Here is a 16816-nt window from a genome sequence, read left to right as displayed (position 1 = left end):
ACTAGAAACCCACTACGTACCAGCCCCTGTAGCAGTGATTTCTGTTCTCAAGCTGAATTGCAAAAGCAAGCCGGTCACATCTGCAGGTCATTTTTATTTTCAGAAAGTATTGAAAAACTGGAATAGGGTGGATGTCATTCATACTAAATTTTATTACTTAATTTCTTAGGATTATCCTTCTATTGCTCACCTTGTCCAGAAACTAAGCGAAAATAACATTCAGACGATTTTTGCAGTTACCGAAGAATTTCAGCCTGTTTACAAGGTAAATGTGTACATGTGTGATCAAAGAGAGAACACAGCGCTGGACCCTTTTTGTTCAGTCATTAGAGGCTAAGTGATGAATCTGAAGTGCGAGAGCGTCACCAGCTAGACAGACAGGATTTTACAGAAGTGGTTTATGTTAAGTTTTAGTTACATTATAAAGCCAGATGTTCTTAGGTCTGACTCCTTGAGATACTTAGGAAACGTGTACGGAACTGGTATTTACAAATAAGTAGCAGGTACACAGTAGATGCCAACTGGCTGAATGCAGAGTACTTTTGTATTATATGTTTTATCTTTTACTTGCAGGAACTGAAAAATTTGATCCCCAAGTCAGCAGTAGGAACATTGTCTGCAAATTCCAGCAACGTGATTCAGTTGATCATTGATGCGTACAATGTGAGTGCACTTTAAATAGGATCTGTTTGGGGCAATACCCTGTTGAGAATACTTGGCTCAAAAAAAGTAAAACTTCCTGGTACACAATTTAGGAAGCCCTGAGGACAGTGTGAAACTTAAGATCTTGTATACCTGGAAGAAAAACTCATACTCTCTTACAAAAGCGTAACTAATTTCATAGCCTAAACAACACAGAAGTAGAACAAAGGCACGTGGGGAAAATTTCTAAATATGTGTCTGGATGTTGTTAAGCAGTGGGTCTCCCTGTGGGAAAGCAAGTGTGACACAGCTCACGTTTAGATCTGTAGGTTCACCTCAGGCTCGTTCCCTCCCCACGGTGTCCCGCAGAGAGCCATCTGTCCGGGTGGGCTGTGCCAGAAAAGCTTTTCTGCTGATTCTTCTCTTGTCTGTGTTCCAAGGACATGGTTTCTGTTCTCAGGAGGTGCACACGTGGTCATACGTGCACATACTGTAAAATATATGTGAATGTAAATGTGTTTTAAGATATCTGTAAGGTTTTTGTCCCCCACGTGGGGAATTGAAACCAAAGAGGACTTGTTTTCTCCATCTAGGGTTTAAGTCACGGTGCTTTAGTGACGCCCATTAGGCTGGGCGGTGGCCGCTGTCCTTGTCGGGGGCTGGGACGTAACGGTGACCCCTGGTGCTGCATGTGCTCTGCCCCGACCCTTCTGCAGGTTGAGTTTTAGGTATTTTTTTTTTAACCTCGTGCAAGGGGTTCCCAAAGTATTTTGGGAAGAACCTACTCGGAGAGAAGTTTTTTCAAAGGTTTTCTAGAGTCTGGCTGGTCCATCTTGCCCGAAGTTGTGCCCCTTCCTCACAGAAGACCCAGTGCTTTCCTGACGCGCAGCCTTCTCCGTGTCCTTAGCCGGCTGAAGTTCTCAAGAATTCTCCCGCTTGGGTTTTTTGGGGGTTTTTTTTGGTGGTGGGTGAGGCCCAGGGCTCTGATGGCCCCTGAGCACGTGTCCCCAGGCTGTAGGGGGTGGGCCATGGACCCTGGGCCTAGTGCCCTGGGAGCGATGGGGCCAGTGGAGAGCGCGGCCTGTGAAGAAGGGACAGTTCTGAGCTCTCAGGGCTCCTTGTAACTAGACCTGGGTCCTCACTGACGTTTTAATTCAGTAGTTAAATGGGAATATTCTTTTCTGTCATGGGCGTTATTCTGAAGAATGGGTCTTTCCTCATTAGCGCCTATTTCTCTGTGTTCTGTTTTGTAGTCACTAAGGATTTGGCTTCAAGTATTTTATTTAAATGATACTGTTTTTGTAATAGTTTATTTTACCCACTGGTTTTATGCACTCAGCTTACTTTATAGTAGCATGTGTTTGCCTTTCCTCAGTATGACTGGTCTGTCTTTTAGTCCCTTTCCTCAGAAGTCATTTTGGAAAACAGCAAGTTGCCAGAAGGCGTAACAATAAATTACAAGTCTTACTGCAAGAATGGGGTGAATGGAACGGGGGAAAACGGGAGAAAGTGCTCCAACATTTCCATTGGCGATGAGGTACGCGGTGTAGACGTTTGCTGAAGAATAGAAATAAGTGCTTGTTTGTAAACAATCTAGTTTATAGTTTGAGAAGTAGTTAAAGAACTATAATTTGAGTAGCTTTTTGAAAAATTTTTAGTAGATTGCTTAGTTGTTAATCTTTTTTTCTTTCAAGGTTCAATTTGAAATTAGCATAACTTCAAATAAATGTCCAAATAAGGATTCTGAAACGATTAAGATTAAGCCTCTGGGCTTCACTGAGGAAGTGGAGATTATTCTTGAATTCATCTGCGAATGTGAGTGCCAGAGCGAAGGCATCCCCAGCAGCCCCAGGTGCCACGATGGCAACGGGACGTTCGAGTGCGGGGCCTGCAGGTGAGCTGGGGCCGCGGGGGCAGGCGCTGTCCGCAGCACAGAGATGACTGTCGCCCCCGCAGGGCCGCCTGAGGACCTCCTGTGTGCTATTTGATGACTTTCCCTCTGAAAGACTCTTACAGCCGCCCAGAGTGGGTATTTAACACATGGTTAAGGTTGCTCTGGGGTTTTTCTCTCACATGGTATCAGTCTGAATTCTCTAGAGCTAAATGAGCTTATTCAAAGTATGTTCACAGAAGCATGTTTTAGAAACATATTAGACTTACCAGAGTGATTTTATCTGGGAAATGGAGTTAGGAAGCAGTGAGGGATGTTGACCTTGTACTAAATGTCCATCTTCATTGTTGGAATAGTTTTTTAAAGATACATTTTGTAAAATGAAGACAGTATTTTAGAACATAAAATCTGCTACTAACAGAACTGACCGAATTATTTTAAATTTTCACACGGGTTACTTTTTAGTTAAAAATTAAAGTAGAATATACCTGAATACAGCTTTCTTCTTAGAATAGGAGGGAAGAATATTTTGATCTCAATGTCAGCCCCAAGTGACTAGTCTTTGAAGAGGTTTTAATCATGAGAAAAATAAATTGGCTGCGTTTTGCCATCAGTTGCTAAGAGGTCTGTTATGTAGAAACAGAACAATTAAAATGTAAAATTTTGTTTTTCCCTGTTGTACAAAACCTGGGTTGTGTAGACCCGTTTCAGTACAACATTATTTAGAAGATTATCTTGAGAATGTTTTGCATGCCTTCCTTTTGTAGATTTACCAGGTACAGGACTAGTGTATTTAGTGTCTATAAACACTCCATGTCCTAAAAATATACAGTGTGTCTGGAAAGTCTGGACCCGTAGTTTATTTTTAAGCTGTGTATTCTCAGATGATATGCTCGGTATATTTTTCTCCCATTTCTGTGCACCTTTTGGGGTGTGTTTATTGTACTTTGGGTGAACAGTTGGCCTGTTGCTTCACCTGTAATAGCAAACATGATAAATAGCGTATCACGCACTCTAAAAAGAAGTTTATGCTGTGTTTCTGGAAGTTTTGTCACCTGTGGGTTGCCAGGCTGTGTTTTCACCTTGGGCGCCTTCCTGAGGAGGGGGTTCCCTCGGCCCCTGCGTGGGAGCCTTGGGGCCCGAGCCCGCCCGTGTCACCAAGTCATGAGAGGTGGCGCTGGCTGTCTGGCTCCCTGTCCCCGGCGTCTCGTGCTCGGAGTGGCCTCTGCTCACGTGGCCACCATCTCGGCCCATCCAGGTGCAACGAGGGCCGTGTGGGGAGGCAGTGCGAGTGCAGCACGGACGAGGTGAACAGCGAGGACATGGACGCGCACTGCCGCAAGGAGAACAGCTCCGAGATCTGCAGCAACAACGGCGAGTGCGTGTGCGGCCAGTGCGTGTGCCGCAAGAGGGACAACACCAACGAGGTCTACTCCGGCAAGTTCTGCGAGTGCGACAACTTCAACTGCGACCGCTCCAACGGCCTCATTTGCGGAGGTAGGGGCTGGGCTACAGGGGTCGGGGGAGCCCGTCAGCCTGGGGGTAGGGCTGGGCTGCGGTGGGGAGGAAGGGCTGCAGGTGCTGACAGAATGGGCCCTGTCTGCACACTAGGAAGGGTGCAGCATTTGCTTCCTGATCAGAGAAGGGGCAGCCTGGAGGGTAGCTCCATCCCTTGGACACTCTTTCTTCCACATTATTGCTTATTTCTCCTTTCCAGTCAGTGCTGTGATCTGACGTTCTTAACCATCTTTAATTGCAGGAAACGGTGTCTGCAAGTGTCGCGTGTGTGAGTGCAACCCCAACTACACGGGAAGCGCGTGTGACTGCTCCTTGGACACGTCCTCCTGCCTGGCCGTCAACGGGCAGATCTGCAACGGCCGGGGCGTGTGCGAGTGCGGCGCCTGCAGGTGCACGGACCCCAAGTTCCAGGGGCCCACCTGCGAGATGTGCCAGACCTGCCTCGGGGTCTGCGCTGAGCACAAGTGAGTGTCCCGACACCCGAGGCTGCCTCCCACTGTCGCGTGGTCCGGAGGGGTCATGCCCTAGGGGACGTCTGCTGCCCTGAAGCCACCTTCAGTCTTAGGGCTTCCTTCTGGGTAGCGCGCGTTTGCGCGCGGTGTTCAGATGTGTCTTGGGGTTGGAGGTGCGTAATTTCGGTCTGAATTTGCTGTGTGATTGAATCGTGTGGTAACCTTCATTAAATTAGCGTTACCAGTTGCTTAATTAACTGTCTTGGGCCTAAACAAAGCAACATGGAAGGTTTTGCCTTTTGAAGAACTACTATCGTACCAGCAGAACATTGTTTAAATTATTTTGGTTTTATGCTAAATAATTAATACCTGGTAGGACTAGCTTACTGCTTTCCTATTTCTTTTGGAGGATTTTTGTTTGAACTGTAATAAATCTGTAATTTCACTTGGGAAACTAGCATCTTTTTGTTTAGTTTCCCCGTCAGGAAGTGTCATATATCTCTTCATTTATTCAGATCTTTCATAGCTCCTGGTTTAATTTTGTCAAATTTTGAGTCCAGCACTCAAAATAATCTTGAAGGAAATACTTGTTTCAAATAATGATGTAAAGGTATGACTCTGTTTCCCCAGAGAGTGTGTTCAGTGCCGAGCCTTCGATAAGGGAGAGAAGAAAGACACGTGTGCCCAGGAGTGCTCCCACTTCAACGTCACCAAGGTGGAGAGCCGGGACCGGCTGCCGCAGCCAGGCCAGGTGGACCCCCTATCCCACTGCAAGGAGAAGGACGTGGACGACTGCTGGTTCTACTTCACCTACTCGGTGAACGGGAACAACGAGGCCACGGTGCACGTAGTGGAGACTCCAGGTGGGGGGGCTCACGCTCGCTGTGGGTCTTCCTCCTGCTCCAGCTGCTGGCAGGGGCCCAGCACAGCTGTGCTGCTTCAGGCTCAGGCTGAGACATCTGTGATCTCAGAGCATGAAGTAGGATTTAATTAACCACGTGGGAGGGACGGGGAGGAGAAGGCAGGCTGTAGGTTCCCGTGGGGAGTGTCAGCAGGCTTGGGTCATGCATGCCCTGAACGCCAAGCCCACGGCAGGCACCCCGTGAGCAGCCTTCATCCCTGAGCTTCACCTAGGCTTGGAAAGCGTACAGCCTGACTTTGAAACATTTTTATCTTAAGCTTTTTTAGGTGCTCTTTATATTTTTTGGAATTTTCTACATTTGTGTGCAGGTTTTCATGGGAATATAAGGTTTAATTTCTCTTGGATAAATATTAGGAATGGATTTGGGAGCCATATGATAAGCATATGTTCAACATCAGAAAAGACACAGCCAGACTGGTTTTTAAAGTCTCTTGTGTTTTGCATTTTCAGACACGTGTTTTACAAATTCTCCCCATCTGTGCTTCCTTGTCTTTTCATTTTCTTAAGTGTTTTCTGAACACCAGAAGTTTAATTTTTTTTTTTTCTGGTAGGGAGGAGGTAATTAGGTTTCCTTATTTATTTAAATGGCGGTCCTGGGGCTTGAACCCAGGACCGCATGCTTGTTAAGCACTTGCTCTACCCCTGAGCTGTGGCCTCCTTCCCCTGACGCTTGAATTTTGATGGACTACAATTTACCAAGTCTTCCTTTTATTACTACTATGTGAGAACTCTGATTCAAGTTCTTAAGGGTTTTTCTCTTGTGTTTTCTTCTGGAAGTTCTATAGTTTCCAGTTCCCCACTTGGGTCTGCAACCACGTCGAGCCCGTCTCGGGACAAGGCGGGAGGCGCACGCTGCTCTGCTTACAGCCCAGCCCCGCTTCTTGAGAAGACTGAGCTTTCCCCGCCTTTGATGCAAACCCAGCGCCCTTGTGCGCGGGCCGCCCTCTCCCCGTGCTCCGCCCATTACTCTGTGCGTCCGCCTCTGGCAGCGCTGTGCCGGCCTCCTTGGTGTCGCTGGTAGCGGCGTTGTCCAGCTTTGTTCTTTCCTCAGTGTTTGTGATTTACGCCTAAATATTTCATGATTTTTAGTGCTGTTGTGGAAGGTACTATTTCCTAGATTTCAGTTTCCAATATGTTAGAAATCGGTCTCTAAATAATGTACAGAAATGTGAATGGTTTGCGTTCCCTTTACCGTGCAGACTGCGGCCAGTCCGGCGCTCTGCGGCTCTGCCGTGCCTGCCCGTCCTGGTCCCGCATGTGCTCACCCTGTGTGCCTCTTCCATTGCAGAGTGCCCCACCGGCCCAGACATCATTCCCATTGTGGCCGGGGTGGTGGCTGGCATTGTCCTCATTGGCCTTGCGTTGCTGCTGATTTGGAAGCTTTTAATGATCATTCATGACCGAAGAGAATTTGCCAAATTTGAAAAGGAAAAAATGAATGCCAAATGGGACACGGTAAGTTGGAAAACCTCTAAAAAGGAAGGTGATCCACAGAGTGAGTGTTAACACTTCTAAGACGTGTTTATTACAGTCCTCTTTAAATCTTGTGTTCCCCCAAAGTGCATTATTCAGAAAACTTACACTTAGCGAAAAACAGAAAAAACATCTTAAATACATTCTATTACATAAGACAAAACAATTGTAAGAATATTTCCTCTGGTTACTGTGGTCAGTGTTTTTATTTCATTAATTACTTTGATCTTAAATCTGCCCTCCTGCCTCTTCTCATGAAGAGTGGAACCCTGAATGGTGTCTGTATAACAGACTGTGCAGTGGATGCTGCCTTCTGTCTTTTCAACAAAGAACCTGAGGTGGAAGCAGCCAGACTCAAAAGGCTGCAGACTGACTCCATTTATATGACAGTATGAAAAAGGCAGAACTCTCAGGGCAGAAATGAGATCATGGTTTCCAGGGTCTGGACCTAGGGGAAGGGCAGCGGGCGTCTTGGGACAATCTCCATTGTGGGTGTGTTCATGCATGTGAGAATTCATGGCACTCTGCAGTTAAGCAGGGTATATTTTACTCTCTGCAAATGTAAAGTCAGTAAACTTTGCTTTATAGAATCATTTGAAAATGTGCATGGCTGACAGTTCGTGCCAGCACTCGGGTTTGAGTTACAGTCCCCGGGTGCCCATCTCTTGCTACATGAAAGCAGTGGCACTCTTCAGTATTTCAAATTGAAAATGAATCTTAAGTCATTTGTATTTTACTACAATTTGCTTGGGTTTTTGAAAAAAATTGAGTTTCAGAAGTGTTAAAATAGTAAAAATTCTTTTATAGTGTTTAAACACGGTATGTATTGTCGGTTTTTTCTGATGAAATCATTAGAAACTATTTCTTTTACTTTAGCAAGAAAATCCGATTTACAAGAGTCCTATTAATAATTTCAAGAATCCAAACTATGGACGTAAAGCTGGTCTCTAAGTGGCCGTCGGTATTCTCCTCCGTCCTGTCTCTGCATGTGAGATGGGTCCTTCTCTGCTGCACTGTGTGTCCTTCATCACTCTTGCTTTTCTTGCTTTTAAGTCTGGCTTTATTTATATGGCTCTATCATGGCTTTTGTTTTTGTGTGTGAATTTAGTGTTTAGAAGGGCTTTAAATTACGCTTCATGGTGTGGAAGCAGCAGCTGTGTTGTAGTGAAAAGACAGTGTGCCTTGTGGTCAGACTCCAGGGGTTGGGTCCCAGCTCTTCCACTGGTTAGAAGGGCCCTGGTCCTCCACTGCTGGGGCCTGGGGCTCTCGGACAGGGGAGAGGGGGCAGTAATCAGACTGCAGAGGATGGGGGTGGTTTTGAGCCAGTGGATTGCAGTCTCACATTCCTCTCAGAGTCTGATGCTTCAGGTGGTGGTGCTGTCCTCGTATAATAAGTTATGTAAGTTTTAGGGTGAAATAGTGAAATTAAGGGCCAAATAGAAGAATGAATGTCATCTGGCATAACATCTGTATAATATGTAACTATAACGTCATTGTTAGTGTGTCTAGAAGTATTTTGAAAATCTTTAGTTCTTGATAGTATCTTGAAATTCCATTAAAAACCAGAACCTTTTACTTACATATATATTTATATTTTTCTTGTTAGTTATTGAATAATAATTCTAATATTCAAAGCTAACATTGAACTTTTTTGGAAAGATAACAAGGACTTTAAAGAGAAAATCCCATTATACTTTTAAATAAAAACTTAGTTGAAAATGTCATGGTTGGGATAAAGCTTGGTTTACCTCTTCTCTGAGCTAGGGTCAGTGATTCTGGTGTCTGTTTTACCTGGATGACAGGTTTTTCATTTTCTCTTTTATCATTAGTGGACAGGATTCCTCCTTATAACTGAATTTTCATGAAATGCTTTCTGCATATTTTAATATAATTATGTAAGCCCCTGAAACTCTCTGATCCAAAGGTTGTGATTAGAACCAGTTCTCCTGACTGGTGAGCCGGGACTCTGCTGCCCTTCCCAGGTACTTTCATTCATATTTCACATATGAGAAAACTGAGGTGCAGGAGGGTTCGGTGACTTGATCATGGTCACATGACTAGTTAGTGGAAGAGCTGAGATTCACCCAGCTACTGGGCTCCGGGGTCCGGGTTCTTAACCACTGCCTCGTACTGGCAGCGGTCACGTCTGCAGGGGGCGCTGTCGCCTGGTTAGAAGGAGGTAGATCACTCCTTATAGAAAGGTACAAGCTTTTGATTCTGGTAACTTAACAGTGACAGTGTTAAATGTTTGCCCTACGCAGGAGTATTAGAGAAACGAGAAACCCCCTATATCACCTAGACACCAACTCTGCAGGTTTGCTTATTCACTCTGCTGGACGCATGTAACAAATACGGTCTCAAAATACGGAAGGTTTAATGTTTTTAAGAGATACAGGAAGTACTGATAACATTAGAAACCATTGCTTATCAGACTTTTATTTTACTTCTAACCAGATTTTAAGACTGTTGAAATGGCAAAGTTAAATTTGATGGCAGAAAATTACAGATTCATACATGGGCAGTCTGGTATATTTTCTTGTTAGTACGAGACTTGATAAATTCTTTTCTTTCTCACTTAATACTTTTCCAGAAAATCATTTTCAGAAGGAATCAGATTTGCTAGGATTTTTTTCCGTCTTTTTTTTGGTAGGTCAAAAACAGTCAGACATTCACAATTTCATATGGTTACTTCTTATATGAGAAAAATTTCTCTCCTGTTGAAAGGTGAAATTTTCACCTTTGCTATATGTTAACTTGTACTTTGAAGGAAATTATCGATAAATTAATAGTGAGACTCAGTGTTTTTATTGTTAACTCAATTTTTGGCTAAAATATTTCTTCTTCAGCCAAAATAAGCATTTTGAATAATTCATGAAGCAAAAGTTTGATAAATATTTATTAGTGAAATCCAAGCAAATGAGTGGCTACGGTTTATTCTGAGATGTTTTCTCAAGAAAAATAAAGTAGAAATAAACAATAGAAATTAATAAATAAGCATTAAGAAATTAAAACGAATCATGGCTTATAAAGCACTTGGTCCAAAATGGGACCAAGGCTTACCAATTAATTATTCCATTAACATGTCAGGTAATAGGCAGACACTGTAATTATTTCAGCACATCAGATTTCTCATGTAGGTACATTTAAAAAAAAATCAAATTATCAACTTTATAATTGTTAAAGTGGATTGAAAAGTCGCCCCTCACTGCTGTTAAGCAGATTTGAATGTGAATAAGGTGAATCTCCCACAGTTGTGCAGGGTTTTTCCAGTTCGTTCCAGAGATGGGGCGACAGCCACCACTGTCGGCCTTTCCACAAGGAGCTCAGGGCGGCACTTTGCTGAGCGCCCAGGACTTTACTGCCCAGCATGCCCTGTCCTCTTGATTTAAGTAGGCCTTGCTTTTGGTCAGGGTCGGGAGGGCTGCACTCTGAGCCATGGTAACTAATCTGCGTTGTAGCTTACCCCCGTTACGATGATGCCCGACACAGTTTAATCTTACCTCTAACCTTGCATGTTCAACTTCTGTTTGGATGGACTTTGAAATAATAAATACAGATGTTGTATATATGAAAAGGCAGACTTTTCTCCCAAGGTAAGTTCTGCCATTTAAATCCTGTCTTGGATTTATCTGTAACTTTGGTGGTTTTTTCTTTTCTTTTTTGTTTTCTGGATTTTTTGGTGGTAGTTGTTACCTCCCTTAAAATAATCTTAAGTATTAAAATTAGGCTTATGTAATGCATTATTTTAAAGAAAAGTAAATGGTAATTTATTTCCCCAGCGTATTTGAAAGAACGGGCAGTCCTAGCCTCGTTCACAGATAGGAAGATGGAAGTAATGTGACTGACTTGTCAGGAGTGTTTTTGCTCAAGATCCCTGCCTCCAGTACGAAGTGTCTTCACGGTCATGTATTAGCTTCTGTGGGGATCGGAGCTCAGACCCTGATACCCTGTACGACTGTTATCACCCGTATCACAAAATGCTGATCTGTGAGGGATTCTGAGTTCCTGTGTGTTTCAGAAAGGACCGGTCACTTGGTGTTTTGCGGGGTGGGGCTAAGGCACGTTGTCAACTGTCACTTGGTGTCCAGACCAACTGCTGAGCTGAAGTCAGGGTGGTTACACGGTGTCTCTCGGGACCCACCCCACGTACTGTGCTGGGCCGAAGTGATCTCCTGCCTGCAGGAGAATTGTCTCCTCAGCGTGGCACATCAGATGGTCAGTCTGACACTGTCTGCTTTCTTGACTCCTCCCTTCCCTGCCCCTCAAAACACCCAAAGGCACCCTCAGATATATCCGAACTCTGTTTCTACTGAAATGTGCCATTCTTTCCCCAACACTGCAGGTGAACTTTGATTTTGTATGTTTCTATTTACCTTTCAGTGTTTTATCTACGGTCAGTTTCACTTTGAAACTATCCCTAATCTTCTCAAAGTCAATCCTTTTGTTCTTACACTGTTCCCATTTTATGTACATAATTCTACTTTGTACTGTGTCAGAGTGCTTTAATTTATTTTCATCTTTGTCATCCACCAGACCGTACCCTCCTGGGAGGCAGAAATTGTGGCAATTAAAGCCAGACCCGAACAGAATCTCACATGGAGTGTAGATAACGTGTAAAAGCAAAAATTGTTGTTGAGGTGCTTTCTATAAATATTTTAAAAAATCACTTTGGATAGTTCTACAATAAGATACAAAGCTAAACAGCATTTCAGAATCTTAATTTTTTTCCTAAAAACTTAATGTTCTATGTTTCTGTCGGATTTGTACTGTCACTTCCTCTGCTGTAGGATTATTTGGCTGTATCTCTCACCTGACGTCCTAGTACAGGGGATAGGAGTGCTGTAGCAGACACTGAAGTGTGCCACTCAGCGTAAGGAGTTTCTTAAGAACATAGTAAGAGTGTGGGATGTATGTTATTTTCTTGTTGGTATATTTTGGATCTTGAAAGAGCTTGTGTTTATGGCTTGAAGTCATTTACTGGGCTTGAGTTCAGTACTCTTTAGTAAAATATAGTATTGCAGTAAAAATAAAACATTTCATCAATACGATATCAAAAAATAACAGTTATTTCATAAAGAATAATTATTTTTATTGAAGCAAATTAGGCAGCGTGATGGCTGGCAGGAGGCACTACCCTGAGTGGCACCGACAGCCTCAGCCAGCTCCCAGCAGTGTCATCACCCTCCTCGCAGAGATGAAGTCAGGCATCCTGGGAACTGTCAGGCTGCTCTGTGCACAGTGAAGGGTTGAGGGGCAGGCAGCTGATGAGAGGAGAGTTAATTCTTCCTTGTAATACGTTCAAAACCAGTTTAAAAGGGAGAAGCCGTCACTGCATACCTGCCAGTGGAGGAAGGGATTCAGAAATGATGCCTGGTGACAGGGGCACCTCAGACTTGAGAGCACAGCTTTCATTTTTAATTTTGGTGCTAAATTTAATTAATGCCTTTTTAAAAACAGTGTGATATCTGGGCAGATAAAATGGAAGCAACTTCTGAAAATGATTGTAGCTTTCAGTGTTGTTTGTAAATAACACTGCATGACTTTAGTAGAGTGGCTGATCTTTTTTCTCCCTTTTTTTAGGGTGAAAATCCTATTTATAAGAGCGCCGTGACAACTGTGGTCAATCCCAAGTACGAGGGGAAGTGAGCCCTGTCTCGTGAGCCACAGCACTGGGTGCAGCGCAGCCCCTGCGGTCACGGCGAGGGCTTGGAGCGCGCCGGGCCGCCCTCAGGTGCACATTCTGAAAATGTACAATATGTATAGTTTGAAGATTTTTTTTATTATTTTGAAAATAATGTTACAATCAATGCCAGGGACTGACAAGAGACTTGAGACAGGAATGGGCGTCCTTGTGAGCTGAGGTCTCGTGCCTCTCTGACCTCTCCTCCTGACTGGGATCCAGCTTCTGTTGGATTCAGTGAGATTCCTGATGGGATTGGAGGGGCAGCGGTTGAAGGGATGAGTCTGATGAGGGTTTGTTAAGCACGCATTAAACCTGATTTTTAGCTTTGCGGGTATGTCCGTTTTCAGTTACACAGAATCCAGAGTTAATGTCCTGCCAGCTGGTAAGAACTGTTTTAAATTTTCTCTCCTGCTATTTGCCTGTTAGACATGACTGGTGACATATCTGAGAGATTAGGATGCTGAGAGTTACTGATGTAAAATAATTTTGAAATCTTAGGTCTGCAAAGGCCATGGGGAAAAGTCAGAGTTAGGAAGGGAAAACATAGCTTTAAAACCTGTGTGCCATTTTAAGAGTTACTTGCTCTGGGTAACTTTTATGCCTTCTCTTTTTAAATTCAAGCCTTGGGTAAAAGTATTGGGAAATTTTCTGCAAAAAAGTCCTTGATTTAGCATTATTTACATAAAGGCCTTAATTTACACAGCATTTGCTGAATTGGGGACCTTTGGGTGAATTTATTTTATCTTACTCATTTTATTTTGTTTAAAGCCTGGTGCTTTTAATCACCTCTTCTAATCATGCGTTTGTTTGCAGTTGTGGGTAGGACTCTGTTTATCAGTTCTTTTTTGTTGTTGTTTAGCTGTACATTTGCCTTTTAACGAGCACGTGAATTCGTCCCGTGGCGAAGGCAGTAGCCATCACTCATGCAGTGCTTGGAGTTAGCGCGCTAACGCTAGACCACGTGCATTCACTGCTCACGGAGTTCCCCCTGGGTTTCCTACTAGTCACATTCTTTTAAGTGCCTTTTAATTTTAACAGTTCACTTTTTACAATGCTGTTTATTGAAGTTATTTATTAAATAAAAATGCCTGAAATACTCACATTGGGTGTTTTGGCTCTATATGGATATACCTTTATTCAGTCAATGTGCATGAAATTTTTATAGCTTAAAGAGATTGACTAAAAAAATGTCTGGTCAGTGAGGATTTCACCCTAAAAGCTGAAAGAAAAGGAGAGGGGTGAGAGAGGGAAAAACAAGAGGAGGAGGGGCGGGGGAGAGACTGTCTAGGGCTGTGTAAATAATTTTGGGTAAATCCTCTTCCCTGTCCTAGGAGATGGGTTTCTTCCTTGCATTAAGCAGAATTAACTCTTTGTGAACGTTTTCTTAAAACTGTTAACTAGAAGCTGCAAATTGTGTCATTTTACTTAAAATATAGATGGGGAATTGTTACTGTTCTGATAATGAAACTTTAATTTTCATTTGGCTTCATTTATGTAGAAAGTATATATATCCATAAAAAATACTTGGATAAAGTTTATTGAAAGAGATATATTCCGTCCTGGAACCCGTAACGCGCATCGGAGATTTGGGGGAGGGCTGTGGGAAGGTTCCAGCTCTGCCAGCCTCTCACATTTGTAGTGCCCCTCCCATTTTTAGAGATTGGTATCTGATATTCTTTTTACTTATATCTGCTTAAGTGTATTTCCTAGCTGAGACTAAATCGTCTTTCAGCTGAGTATCCTCATCTTTATCCGTTTGTAAGGGACAGTCCACGGGAGAATGCTCTTGCTCATGACTTGTTTCCCTGCTTCACTGTCCGGCCCACCGCCACCTGGTGCCCCAGGCATAACCCGGTGAACTGAATTACATATTTCTACCCTAGAAGTTTGCTTTTGTAATGAGATTTTTTTATAACTAGTATAGGAACAAAGTCTTATTTTTCCTTGACATGTTAAAAACAGACTCAAAAAATGGTGAAGTTTTTGAATTTATATTTTAATTTGGAAGTTGGAGGGATTGTACAGAAATTTCTCATGCTTGACTGTAGGAGCACTGACATTTGAATGATTTTAGGTTTAAAACTGTCAATTTGATGAATAGTTTTGATTGAAACCATTTATAACTATGTCACTAAAATATTTTTATTTTCCCAGCAACAGTACATTTTGACCTCCCATGAAATGCTTTCCCCAAATTAAGGAATCTCGAAAGATAATTGTAAATTTTTTTTTCATTCAAACTCTTATGAAAATTTGCAGAATGTCAGGTATCATGCATGTAGTACTGGGTCAATGTCAAATGCCAATTAGTGGTATATTTTGCAGGGATTCCCTGACATTTTACAAAGTTTTCTTTTTCTTTTGCAGAGTATAATTTTATCAGTTTCTTTGATAAACTTGCCCAGAATAAGACCTTGGGCCACAAGAATAGTTCATCATACCACTGAAAAAATCCGTGTGGCCAGCATTGAAGTGCTCTTCCCCTCTATTGTCACTAGGGCTTGTGCAGTCACCTGCCTCTGGTTTTGTTGCCCATGTCCTTGAGGACCAGTGATCTGTGACCTGATGTGCTCACAGGAATTCAGACACTGAGCACCCCCAGGGTTCCTGGAGCCATGGGGACAACATGGGCTCCTGAGGCAGCCCTTCCATCCCAGGGCGCACCTGAGCACTTGGAGGTGGGAGCGGTCTCCTAGTGACCATGGGAGCAGGTTTTCAGGCTGGATCAGATCAGGATTAAATAGCCCATTAAGCCTCCACCACTGTGAGGGTGATACGTTGTCTAAAGTGGAACCTTCTAGATATGAAACGCAAGGGTGAAGCATGAGACGTGTCAGTTACGTCCCCTGGTGATGACCATCCTTCTGTTCATTTCCTTCTGCGCTCTCTAAGGCTTAACGGGACTGTAACTATATTAAGATCTTATATGAGTTTTTCGAGGGTACAGACTTCATGAAAAAGGTTATTAGGGATACTTAATTTTACTTGATTTATCTTCCACTTACTCTGGGCTTATGGTCTCAGGACTAATTCTAAGACAGACCTGCATGTTCAGCAAGAGGTAGTTATGGCCTGCTTTGTTAGCAGAAACAACGGCTCCCAATGTTTAAATCCGTTATTTAATTCATGATTGTCGTAGTTTGTAGAAGACAGAGCTGCCTCCAGTTCAACGTGCAGGCATTGACACGCTGACTTTAGCTACTGGTAACCCTGTATTAATGTTCATTACTGACCTCGGTTATCCCTGTGCCACGGGTGACATTGGGCAGCGAACCGGCCCCCCAGCCGCCATGTGAAGCCGTGCTGCCCCCGCTTGGCTCCCAGGCCCGCAGCCTGCCGTGCATCCCGTGTAGCTGTTGCTCCTGTCTCCCCCCCGGATTCGACAGCACCTGTGTGGCCGTCTCAGCGCATCCCCACAGCGGCATCCAGGGCGGGCTGCTAACCGGTATTTGCTGAGCAGGTGGCTAGGTCTCTGCAAGTGACCCCTGCTGCCTTCCTGGCAGCGCGGGCAGTGATGGCGCTCGGGCTTCCCGTGGTTCTCGTGGGTGCACTCTGCCCCCCGAGGTCAGTCCTGCCGCCCACATCTCCAGTGCCGCCCTGTCGGGGCGACTGAAACAGGCCAGGCTCCCCTTTTCCTGTGTTAAAGATTCTCCCCTCTTCTAGGTTGTTCCCCTTGTATCAAAATGCTAGTTATATAGGGATCATCTCTGTTTCTCTATTTCCTTTTCTTAAAATTGATTTATATTTATTTTTTATTGAAGTTTTTTTTTTGAAGTATAGTCAGGTTACAATGTTGTGTCAGTTTCTGCTGTACAGCACAAGGTTTCAGTCCTACATGTACATACATACGTTCCTCTGCATGTTCTTTTTCACCATAGGCTACTTACAAGACATTGAATCTAGCTCCCTGTGCTCTACAGAAGAAATGTGCTGTCTATTTCATATATAGCAATTAGTATCTGCAAATCTCAAACTCCCAATTTATCCCTTCCCACCCTCTGTCCCTCACTATGGTAACTGTAAGTTTGTTTTCTATGTCTGTGAGTCTGTTTCTGTTTTGTAATGAAGTTCATTGGTGTCATTTTTTTTGGATTCTGAATGAGTCATATGTGGTTTTTTTTTTTTCCTCTTTCTGGCTTATTTCACTTAGAATGAGTTTCCAGGTCCATCCATTGCAGCAAATGACATTTTTTAATGGCTGAGTAGTATTCCATTGTATATATACCACTTCTTTT

At 43.5% G+C, this 16816-nt stretch overlaps 1 protein-coding gene across 1 annotated transcript in view; it reads left to right on the top strand.

The window, feature by feature from the left end:
• Positions 1–12690, top strand: part of ITGB1 (integrin subunit beta 1) — a 37594-nt gene extending 24904 nt beyond the window's left edge. Inside the window, exons 8-16 of the mRNA XM_072955468.1 lie at positions 170–265; positions 574–663; positions 2039–2179; positions 2337–2536; positions 3792–4030; positions 4293–4515; positions 5134–5366; positions 6714–6880; positions 12479–12690. Of these exons, the coding sequence (XP_072811569.1) occupies positions 170–265; positions 574–663; positions 2039–2179; positions 2337–2536; positions 3792–4030; positions 4293–4515; positions 5134–5366; positions 6714–6880; positions 12479–12544 (1455 nt within the window). The 3' untranslated portion in view covers positions 12545–12690. The remainder of the gene's footprint in view (positions 1–169; positions 266–573; positions 664–2038; positions 2180–2336; positions 2537–3791; positions 4031–4292; positions 4516–5133; positions 5367–6713; positions 6881–12478) is intronic.
• The last annotated feature ends 4126 nt before the right edge of the window (positions 12691–16816 follow it).

This window comes from Vicugna pacos, chromosome 35 (genome assembly GCF_048564905.1).
Source record: "Vicugna pacos chromosome 35, VicPac4, whole genome shotgun sequence".
NCBI classification, from domain to species: Eukaryota; Metazoa; Chordata; class Mammalia; order Artiodactyla; family Camelidae; genus Vicugna; species Vicugna pacos.
Note: the sequence above shows the minus strand (reverse complement) of the source record. Positions and strands in the feature narration are given on the sequence as shown.